The following is a 12338-nucleotide window of genomic DNA, read 5'->3' as shown; positions in this document are numbered from 1 at the left end:
TCTACCAGCAGGGTACTTTTTCTCTGTATACCCACTAACAACAGGTTTATAGTTCTTTTGAATTTTTTTCAGTTTAAAGTATCAAAACTAATGCCCCACTATTGTTTTAATTTATATTTCTCTGATGATCAGTATTTTTGTTGACCGTTTGGATGTACTCTTGTGTGAACTGCCTGTTCATATTTGCCCGTTTTTAAATTATGTTTTTCTTGTTTAACTCAACTTTTTTTTTTTTGGCCATGCCATGCGCCTTGCAGGAAATTCGCCAACCAGGGATTGAACCCAAGCCATGGTAGTGAAAGCCTGGAATCCTAACCACTAGGCCACCAGGGAACTCCCTAACTCAACGTCTGATACTGTAGTAGTTCTACCTTCTTGTTAACATTCTTGCTCCCTTCCAATCTCATCACCAAATATAGCAGCCAGTGTGATCTTTTTAAAATATAATCTGGATTATGTTTGTCCTCTGTTTAAAGTCCATCAATGACTTTTATCACCACTTACAATAAGATCAGATTTCTTACATGTCCCATAAGGCATTCATGATCTGGCCCATGCCTGCTTCTCCTACCTTATACCAGTCTCACATCACTTCAAGTTCCTTCAATCTTCCAAGCTCTTTCCTTCTTCAGGTACTTCATGCTGCCTCTTCCATCTGTCTAAAATACTTCACTTTTCATGTGATAAGTCCTGCTTTGATATTATTTAATTAATATTCCCCAGAAGAACCAATGAGAAATTGATGCTTCCTGTTTTTTTTTTTTTTTTCCTGAATGCCCTTTTCTTTAATCTCTTAGCATTTAGGGTAATCTGTACTTAAATGTTTGTTTACTCTTTAAAAAATTAGTCACCTACTATGCTAATCTGTTTGAGGACAGGAAAAATAAGAGTTTTGTTCCCCAATCTATGCCCAGCAGCCACTGCACCTAACAGGCATTCAGTTGAATGGTTTCTACTTCAAGTTTAACCACACTTAGTTTTTATTGACCCTTCTTATTTTGCCCAGGAATCTCCATCTTTCTCCAGGGTGCCTTCGCATATCTTTTCTCTGATCCATTTTGTATTGTTTTACAGTTTAAATCCTGTGGCCCACCTTACTCTTGTTCCCTTTTGATGATTTTTGTAACACGACTCTCCACATCCCAAGAGGGTGAAAGAAGTAGGAGTCATTAGCTCATCATCCTGGAAGGATGGATTTAAGTCTAGCTGCCCATGTTAAAGGCTCTGATACTGTCTCTTAAGATAGGGTTTACTTTAATGTTAATCCTCAACGTGAAACACTGATTTGTGGATTTTCTAACTTAAGATACTACGTTCACGAGTTTTCATTTAAGTAAATTTTCTTGAAACATGAAAGATTTATGTGTTTCCCTGGTCATTGAAAACATTTTTTGGGGAAATGAAAATTAATTAATTAATTGAAAAGATAAAGTCACTTTTTGGGTGAGGATAGTGTTCCTTTGTTTCCCTTGAATCAGTTAAAATTATTATAATTGACTCCTAAATATCATACATATAAAGGTCACTTTCATTCTGAAAACTATTATTCCTCCTAATGTCCATTATGTCTCATATTAAAATGGAATTTTATTACTTTGAACATTTTAGATGACAATATGTAATATATATGCCAAACAGAGGAAAAAAGAGAATGCTCAGAAAAAAGTAGAAGGTTAATGATTGATAAAGAAGAGACAAAAGTTAGAATGAATGAGTGGAGTGAGATATTAAAGAACTTTGTGTCACAGAACTACAAAGATTATTATAGTCAGATGCATCATAGAGAAAGAAAATAACATTGAATTATGAAAACATTCCCCCCTCTTTTGAAAAGTGATACATTAAGAGCATACCACAATAAAAAGGACCTTGTCATTTAAAATGGCTGTGAAAGCAAAACTGAGTAGGTTTTCTCTTATATAACTGCCTATGCACCTTAGTAAGCATTTATTGAGTATATTATATATGCCAAGCACTATGGTAGGCACCTCATTCAGTCCTTATCCTTGAGGAGTTTACATTCTTCATGGGATGTAAGCAGTTAATCAGAAGCCCTGGAATTCCAACTCTTTTAAAATACTTGCAGAATGCTTCTTTGTAGTATAGATCAGTGATATTTAAGGAATTTATGTTCATATAATTGTTTTCTGCTCTTTTAGGAGATTAATTCTGATCAGGCTGCCCAGGGCAACATCAGCAGTGACCGAGGAAAGAAAAGAACAGTAACAGCAGCTGGTGCAGAGAATATCCAACAAAAAACAGATGAGAAAGTAGATGAATCAGGACCACCTGCCCCTTCAAAACCCAGGAGAGGACGTCGACCCAAGTCTGAATCTCAGGGCAATGCAACCAGAAATGATGATATAAATAAACCTCTTAGCAAGGGAAGAAAGAGAGCCGCAGTCAATCAGGAAAGCCCTGGAGGTTTGGAAGCAGGTAATGCCAAAGCACCCAAACTGCAAGACATAGCCAAAAAGGCAGCACCAGCAGAGAGACAAATTGACTTACAAAGGTAACGTACACCGTTCTTTCTGAACTTTGAATTTAGACATCTTGTTTTAATCTTAGTTGCCAGTCACCCCCAAACACCTAGGCATTTGGGAGTGAAAACTGCCCCTGGTTTTCCTGAGTAAGTTATGGTGGCATTTGCTTTTATCTCATAACTTTCAGGACAACAATTTGAAGAAAGATCTCCTTTTTTCTTTGGTTAATTTTTAATTAGGATATGGTTTTTGATGTTTCTATTTATTAGCAAGGATAACATTGTCTTGGTGTCCCTCACATAGTTGCACGGGGTTTTCTAAATATAAACGGCTACCTTTTTGATACAGAGATCCCAGAGTGGAATAGATAGATGTCATGGCATGCTCTTTATTTCCACTTGTTACAGTAAATTTTAATATAAGTCAGCAACTTACCTCTCCCCCACCCTCCCTCACAGCTACTCATCTTTGATCATGTTTGTGTTGGGATTTCAGATTTTCCACACTGTAACAGTGGTGCCCCAATGAGATCTAGAAGTTGGCTCCTTACTTGGTCTACAATTAGAACTTAGCTCTACACTGCTTCTTTTTCCTTATATACCTATACCTAATTCATCTCCCCCCTGAATTAGATTGTAAGATTCTGAGTTCCTTCTAGGAAAGAACCAGCTCTGATCATGTCAGGACACCCTCACCATCCTGCTTCAATATTTTTATAAAGTACAGTGTTGCTAAGGCATACGTGTTTGTAAGTACATTTTTTAAAATTACCATTTTTGAAATTTGGAAGTTTGAAGCTACTAAATTTTCTTACATTTTAAGTGTCTCTGAGTACCTTTTTCAACATCTCATGGCAGCTGATCCAGGCCCAAACCTGACTAAGTAATGGGTGTTTCTTCTACTTAGTCATTTCTACTTTTATGGACTAAAAGTGTAGTAAGGAAAGCCAGTATTGGGGGCAAATTTATTATTTTTCTCCTCAAACCTGGACCTTTGACCTGGAACAACATACTTAACCTCGGCCTCCTTTTCTTCATCATTAAGGCAGTATAATAATACCTTCCTCAAAGGACTGTTCCAAGAATTAAATGGTCATTAAATATAAAGCACTTAACAAAATGCCTTGTACAGGCTAAATGCTCAGTAATTATTTTAACCATTGTTTTGAATTCTAATTGCTTTACCTCTTACTATATTTTTAGTTATACAAAAGCTGAACAAATTTCGTTGGAGATTGCCAGACTTCTCTTAAGGGTTTCTAGAATTCTAGCCATTCCTCACCCACATAAAATAGTACTGATCATCACACCCAGGCCACCTGACCTTACCTCTCATGTGCTGTCCTTTTGACATCTAACCAAAATATGCAGGCACTCACTTGGACCCTGAAAACGTTTTCAGTAGCAACCAACCTTGTCTCTGAAATTGAGCATTGTAAAACCCATTGCTCTGCTTTTAGTTACACCATTTGCCCCCAAAGCATTAAACAAACCAACAAAAATGGCTTACATGCCAGAGACTGGTGTTGATTAAAAATGGCCTTGGGCCTTTTTAAAACTCTTAAAACATCTTTTTCAAGAGTGAAAAGACACCTTAGAAGTCTTAAGTATGCCATTTAGTAGATCAGTTGGGCAATGTGTTATCCAAAATATAGAATTCTTTGATGGTTTTATATTCTCAGTGAAGTTAGATGGTTAAATTTGGTGTTCATGATAACACTGTACTTCAGTAAAACAGATCAAAGACTTTGCACACATATTTCAGAAACTTCTGGTTGAATTATTGACTACTAATTCGTGGCTAACAAAACATAGAAGGACATTCTGAAACTAACCAATGAGTATTGTTCCTTATACTTCTCATTTGTTCTTCTAACAAATACAGACAGATTAAACTGCCAGCATTGCGCTGGATGTTGGCAGTACAAAAGTATCCAAAATGGACAGGTTCTCGCCCTCAAAGAATATATTTCTCCAGCTTGTCAATTCCAGAATAGAGCAGAAAACTTTCACTTTAAGTCTACTGATTGATAAAAGTATAAGAATTATTTTATTATTACTATGTAAAACAATGAAATTCTGACTTATGCCACAATATGGATGGGCCTTAAGGACATTATGCTAAGTGAAATAAACCAGACCCCAAAGGGCAAATACTGTATGACTCCACTTCTGTGAGATACGAGAGTAGTCAAATTCATACAGACAGAATGAGGTAGTTGCCAGGGAGAGCGGGAGGAGAGAATAGGCATTACTATTTAATGGGTACAGAGTTTCAGTTGGAAGATGAAAATATTCTAGAGATGAATGGCAGTGATTTATGTTACATATATTTTATTTCACTTAAAAAATTGCTACATAAGATGAATAATAGCTAACACTAATATAATGCTTATTATGAGCCAGGCTCAATTCTAAGCTCTTTGTTAACCTATTAAATGCTTAAAACATCTCTACATGGGTAAGTACTATCATTATCCCCAGTTTATAAAGAGGAGAGAACCAGGAATAGAGAGTCCATGTAGCTTTTGGTCCCTTTGCTTATATACATAGCGGAGGCAGCATTAAAACCAGGCAGCATCACTCTGGAGTCCACACTATATTGTACTTTAAGGTAAAATTAAGTCTTAATTCTACAGGAACTATACCTGCACACAAAACTAGTTTAACAGAGGATGCTTTGAAAATATATTTACTTCCATATTTTAAATAGCTAATGTAGTTAATATATGTGGTAGTTTCCATGAAATGGAAAATCTTTGCATATAGTTTATTATTTATAATTATTACATAAGAAGCTGGTTTATTTAAAATAATCATAGGTTAAACCAAACAACTATAGTCATCTTTTTAACCTATTTCAGAGTTCATGCAAACAAAAGCTAAAGTATTTTAGCTTCAGAGAGGGAAAAAACAAAGAGAGATCAGATGTTCTTGAATTCAAGTGGCAAACTTAAGTGAAGCCCCTAATGCTATAAGAACATTGAAAGACCGTAGTGAATATTAGGTAGAATAATGTATGGGGTATTTGCAATGGTGCTTGGCATATATATTGGTAGAAATAATAGTGATAATAAGGAAAGGTTGTTGAATGTATATTTGCCTTGCCAACAATCATTATGAAGCAAGTACAACCCTATGTTAGAGATAAGGGGGTTAGACCTAAAAAAATTACTTTCTCAGGCCACCTGGCCAGTGCTACACAGAACAGGGTTTTGAATCCAGGCTGTGTCCCTTATTAATCGCCTTACTGTACTGCTAACAGTGGCAGCTGCGGTTATGTTTCTCCTTTAAACTATGAACGTTCACAACTCTATTATTTTCTTTTTCTCTTAATGTGTAAAAGGAAATGTTTTAAGGTATAGTAACCACCAAGCGATGGAATAGACAGGCACACTAAAACAAAACTTCCTTGTTTGTGATTCAGCTGTTCTAACTATCCTTCAGCTTGAGGAGAAAACGTTGAATGGTCAAAATCCTGAAGGTGCCAGCTTTATTTTTATTTCATGGGAAACTATAGCTCTCACCTTCATACAAGATTCTAAACATACTTTTGATTAACCAAAGGTATTACCTATGATTGATTTGACATCTCACCTGTATTTTCCTGAGACCTGGTGAGGATCAGATACAGGTTAAAGCCACATGATTGAACAATTCTGAATACAGAGCTAATATAACACCTTGAATCATCCTGTTAAGGTTATCATTACACTTTGAACCATCTCATTAGTAAAAGAAGAAATAGGGTTGCCAAAGCTGAGAGCCAAGCACCACATTTCTGAGCTAAGGATGAACCCAGAATGGTAGGAACAGCTCACTTACTGCCCTGGCAACTTGAAGCATAGCCTAGAGTCCTTGCATTGTGGAACCAGATCTGGATCTGGATCACTGCACTAAAGTAGTTTACCCCCGGATTTTAAGCTTGAATGCAAGCCTTTGAGAAATAAGGCCCAGCACCCTTGTGCTTCTCTGTGGCCCTGCTTTCTAACACTTTACCTTGCATTATTCTTCACACATTTTACTTGCTTGCTTTCTCACTTCCCTGATGGTCAGTTCCTGCGCTGGTCACAACTGTCCCTACATTAACATCTGAAAAGAGCCTTTCCTGACATTACCCTCCCTTCTTTACTCCATGTGCTCCTTTGTAGACCTGTCTGAATACAAGATGATCTCGAGGCGGTCAGTCTACACTGTATATATACTAGGACCACCTCCAGAAAACGCCCATTTTTATTACTTGGTATTTATACTCATCATATTGTATGATTTCAACTTTATTATTAAATAATTAATGAAAACCATTTTTGAGGCCCTAGTATATTCCAACCACAGTCTAGATGCTTTATGTTTGTAACCTCACTAATCCTTCAGCCCTGTAAAAGTAGGACCCTTGATAAATGGTAGCCTCTACAGTCATTTAAATACCATAGCAATCACTTATGTGTAACCCCTCTAGAATTCCTCTTACTAGGTCCTCTCACTGACATTAGGTAAATAATAATTTTTAGTATGACTCCTACTTATATACTTTATTAATTCAAGGATAGATATGTTATTCCACCAAAATACAAAAACTGTACAGAAATTTCCTGGCATAGAATTTACTTAATATGGGAGTTCATACATTTTAACCTGTAAACTTACCTGTAGGATTTTTAGATCCCTCTGGATTTTTGCAGTAAATCTATTCCATCAGAGGGGTGTGTGTGTGTGCGCGCGCGCGTGCCAATAAATGTTCCTGTTTATATTTTGGGCTGCATTTGGAATTGTTACTTCTTTTCAGAAAATTCCTTGAATTTACCCTGTAAATTTATGAAAATCAGCCATTTGTATACTATAGTCATGAAATAGTATCTGAACAACTGGACACTTAATGTTGGCTTCCTGAGTTTGGGAATGGAGGATTCATCATCATTTCAGTTATTTACTTGTTTTTCTTTTGTTTTTGAATTATTATTCAAATGGCAAACAATTCCAAATATTTTGCATTGAAAATGTGTTTTTATAGGTCTGCTGATTCTTGAGTATGTTTTATCTTTGAGGCCAAATTCTTCCATGAAAAAGAAAATATCAATTAACACCAGTGGAGACACAGTCCTTAAACTTGGGACTTAAGGGGAAACTGTGAATTTAAGGAAGTTACCTATAGGATAACAGACTATAGTTTTCCCATCTTTGGATTAATATGTTTTGCTTATTATGCTTAATATTGGAGTGTTCAAGAATCTTGGAATTTCTACTTTTTTTAAGCAAAGGATTTCCCGATTTCCTGTGCTCATTTGTATATTGAGAGTTTCCTCACATCACATCGGTTTGTATCTTAAAGTATCCCCTAAGTGTGTTTCCTCATGTATTAACAACCGTGTATTAGTTTAATATGAATATTCTTCAGTAACAAGTGAATTTTTATCAAAATAATATGAAATTTTTCAGAAGCCAAGTGCTCGGAAGTGATGGCGATTCACTTTGGGACATAGAATCAAGTCCAGGAAATTCTTCCAGTGATCTGGATCGTTTAAAAGTCTGTGAGAGCAGCCAGGAAGATACTGAGGACTCAGAGCTAGTAAAGGGAAGCTTCCTGAAGGTGCAGCAGGCAGCTTGTAGAGGATTCTTTGATATCATATTATTAAATTTTATCTATTATAACAAATTAATTTAATACTATGTAAGAATCTTAATCACTTATTAGCTTTTTTTGGTTAGCATTGTTATCTTTATTAGAAGGTATATGTTATGTTGGGGTTTGGGAATATAAGTAAACAGCCCCCTTATCTTTCTCTCCCAAGTTTGGAATTGTTAAAAAGGAGATACCATCTTAATACTGATGTGGCTGATTAAAAATGTGGAATGACAGGGAGTTCCCTGGTGGCCTAATGGTTAGTATTCTGGGCTTTCACTGCCCTGGCTCGGGTTCGATCCCTGGTGGGGAACTGAGATCCCACAAGCCACACTCCCCCCCACCCACCACCCAAATCTGAAATGACATAGGCCAGGTAACTACTAATGCCTTGCCCCTAAATTGAACAACCTCAGGCAGACCGGAACACACCTTTTGGAGGCAAAGGAGAAGAAATCTAGACAAGACCAAATTCCAGTATGCTCAGTTTTTCCTTCCCCCACCCTCTCACCCATTAGATGGGTTCTTCCTCCTCCCAGAGAGGAGTAGGTGAGGGGAGAAGAGAAAGAGACCCTATCCCACTACTTCATGCTTCCAGAGGTCATAATTTTCCCTCCCTATTAGGGAAATAGGATCAGTGGGGCATTTCTCTTAACAGAATTAAGCTAAATTTTCCTCCTTTTTTTTAGTACACTAAAGAACAGAACTTATTTTGCTGCTTTTATTTGCCAGTTGTCTAGTAATTTTTCTACTACATAATTTTGAAAGTATTCATTAAAAATCACAATTACTTCAAATAGCTTTTAGTGTTTTATTGTAGTAATAAAACAGATTGGACACTGGGTAGCAATGCTTAATGGTTGAAAATAAAAACTTCTTCATTGGTATTGTGTTTTTATGTAATTTAGGGAAAGATTACTAAATCAACTAAAGTGTCACATGAACAATGAAAAAATATTTTCAGATTTTAGATAATAACTATAGAAATTAAATAATCTGTGTATGGTTTGTTTTCCTGTTTATATCTTTTCTAACATTGCTTTCTTCTACTCCTATCCCCAAGGTAAAAAGAAAATTCATTTGCAAAGGGAGAAAATGAAGGCCAAACAGAAGCAGGCTCTAGCTTCTGCAAAAACTTGGATTCAGAATGACCCTGAACAGAAAATGAAGTTAACTTCAAAACACACTTTCTGCCTTGAAAACTGAAAAAAGCTATTACTTCCTTTTTTCACTTGACCACAAGTCCTTTGATGGAAATGTACAGCAGAAACTCTTGAGAGAGAGGCTAAAAGCAACTCTGTTCTACCCTCCCCCCAGACTTTTCTTATGAAAAGTCAATAATTAAGCAAATTGCTTAACACTTGGTTCCAGTTCCTGCATATCTGGAGTTTAACAGCATAATACACCATTAATTTCCATGCTGCAGTCTTTATTTTAAAGAAATTAATAGGATGTCCTTACACTGACAGTGAGAATTCATCAATTTTAGAGCCAGGAATTTCCCATGTTACACAAGAAAAAAATAGAAGTCTACTGAATTAATTTTTTAGAAGAAAAGAGATCAGATTAAATATTTCTTTGTTTTTCCTTTTGGAAACTTTTATGTATAATTCTTTCTGCCTGCCTACTTTTCTGCAAAATGAGATGTACAGATTTCAGTTCCCTGCTATGAAAAGTGATGTGGTGGCAATTTTATAAATGTTGCTTTCTGATTTTTATCAGAGTGAGAAAATAATTAAAATTATTATTGATTTCATATCACTTCATATTTTGATTTCCCCTCCATTTTAGTTTAATATAATTTGCAATAAATGTACATATTGTTTTTTGTTTCATAAAGCATATCACTTTAAAGTGGTTTTTACTCCTGTGATTATGTTGGAATATTTGGAATTTTAAAGGAGTAAAGACTGTCCAGCATTTGGTTTTATAATGTCTGTCACCAGATTTTTATTATTGATGTAAAAAAAAAAAGTCAATTTTTTTAAATAGTTGGACTCTGGCAGCTTTGTAAGGAAAGTGGGAGGAGTTTAGGATTGCTATCAGTTTTCAGCATTGTGCTATTGGGAAATAAGTGCTTTGCTTTTTGTCTGCCAGTCCGGGCTCCGTTTTTATGTTTATTTTAGAAAACAACTGTTGCATCAATATATTGTTTCTTGGCATTGTTCAGCATAGGTAATGTGTGCACTTTTTGTGTGCACATTCATATTTAAGTTTTTTGCATAAAATAAATGCTTCTAGATGTCATATGGTAGTCTTTTTTAATCTTTTTATATTATGTTTTCTTGTGAAATTTTTTATGTAAAAGGGCTAAAGTCATAAAGAAACAAAGAACATGATTACAGTCAACTCTCCATTATCTATATAAAATAGTGACTGCCTCAGGTTTTAGATTTTGCAGTAATCAATCATAAAATTAAAATAACGAAGGCATACCATAAGAGCTAATTCAGGAGGAACTTGAGATTGGTCCTTTCTCACGCCCAGAGTTATCACCTGCCCCCATTCTCCACTTTATGCTCTTCCCCCAAGCCCTATCTGAATGTGCTAGGTGTCCTTGCACATACCTATCATGGGTTCGAGGGCATAAACGTTTGTGTGATAACTTGGTCTTGACAGGCTGTAGTCTACGTGAGATGTAAAACAGTGAACGTGAGCTGTGTCAAAAATAAAAGATTATGTTAAATGTGAAATTTTCTGGTAGTAAATGTCACTTATGTTCTCATAGGTAATCAAGAGTTGGCTGTATACTGACTGAGTGAAAGATGGGTAATTCTTTTAAAATATGCATATACATACACATTTAAGTATTGGATGATGGCTAGGGAACAGTGGATACCAGTGATAGAAAATATCTTTGAAAGGGCAGAGAGCTCTACTCTTCCTTATTGCCTCTTCATAACTCTTTAGAAGTATAAAATATTGCCTCCGACATGCTGAAAGAGTACCTATGCATAAGCATCAGAGAGGTCCCTCAAGCAATCAGTGGGCATGTTCTGTTTAGATTTTGAAGCTCTCTTAGAATCAGACAGCTTGATTCTTAAAGGCCACCAATTTGCCACCAATAAAAAGCACACTGGTAGGGCCTTCTGTCTCTCATTATCTCCTTTTAACTAATTACCCAGCATCATATCTGTCTAGATTACCTAGTGTGAAGTCATATTTAACATAATGTAGCAGACCATTCCCATCAGTTATGGCTGCTTAGATTTTTGCAAGAGAGGAGTTAGCTAAAAGGATCTGGTCCACAGACATATGTAAATGGCCCACCCCTGATTTTTTAATATAAGCAAGTATCTGGCACTAAGGGATGGGAGAGTAGGATGATAGACTGAGCTGATGGGGAGGGACTTGAATAAGGGAAACTTGTCATTTTTCCTTTGAAAAAGGAAAAAGTAAAAATCCCTTAGGAATTTGGTATTCACATCTCAGAGAAATACAACACAAAGTGCAGACTTACATTTGAGAATTAATGTTAACCCTTTGTGTCTAGTTTGAAGCTTCTTGTATTTGTCTAAAACTACAAGCCAGAATTTTGTATCTCCTTTGATAAAAAGTGTGTATAATGTAAAGTAGTTTTGCATATTCTTGTGCTGCACATGGGCTGAATTTTTTAAAAAAATTTTTAAAGACTTGAAGAGAACCTTGTAATTTGTGTAAATGACAAGTGTAAAATCCTACCATAAAATGCTAAAAATATGCATTGTTTCAAATAAAACCAAGAAATGCAGCATTATATAGTAGTGTGGAACCCTGAATATTCATGAACCCCCTTGGTATGTCACAAGCTGATAAAATGTCTTTGCATATTTTGTTTAGATTCTGGAGTTTGCACATAAGGGATCAAATGCCACCTTCGAACTTCCTGACTACCTACTCTGATCTGGCTTACAGTGACTGAGGGAGAACATAATAATTAATAGATGATAAATTCTTATGGACATTTGGGAAATTTTAGAAATTGTTTAAGAACTTAAAAGTGGCCTTCCATTCATACTAGCTATTGATACATCTATTTATCACAAATTCTGTATATGCACATTTAGTTCAAAAACTAGTTCACAGAGAGCAAACAGATTACATATATGTATCTGGAATAAGATGAACAGAATGAGAAGAGAAGCTATCATGACTGGTTATGTATTTTACCCTGAATGGGATTATCTTTCCACACTTGGGATATTTCTATTCACATGAGTAACTGTCAATAGAAACCACTGGTGACCAACAAGTCTC

The 12338-nt window shown here is 35.8% G+C and overlaps 1 protein-coding gene across 3 annotated transcripts in view; it reads left to right on the top strand.

The window, feature by feature from the left end:
• Positions 1-11828, top strand: part of PDS5A (PDS5 cohesin associated factor A) — a 136112-nt gene extending 124284 nt beyond the window's left edge. The window contains exons 32-33 of one of the 3 annotated variants that reach the window (XM_082838825.1): positions 2160-2436; positions 9166-11828. In XM_082838825.1, the coding sequence (XP_082694951.1) occupies positions 2160-2436; positions 9166-9308 (420 nt within the window). In that variant the 3' untranslated portion in view covers positions 9309-11828. The other 2 variants (XM_082838826.1, XM_082838827.1) reach the window with 2 other exon arrangements.
• Positions 11829-12338: the final 510 nt, after the last annotated feature.

Source organism: Leucopleurus acutus (assembly GCF_964270905.1).
Source record: "Leucopleurus acutus genome assembly, chromosome: 4".
NCBI classification, from domain to species: Eukaryota; Metazoa; Chordata; class Mammalia; order Artiodactyla; family Delphinidae; genus Leucopleurus; species Leucopleurus acutus.
The sequence above is the reverse complement of the archived record's forward strand: the minus strand, read 5'-3'. Positions and strand labels throughout refer to the sequence as shown.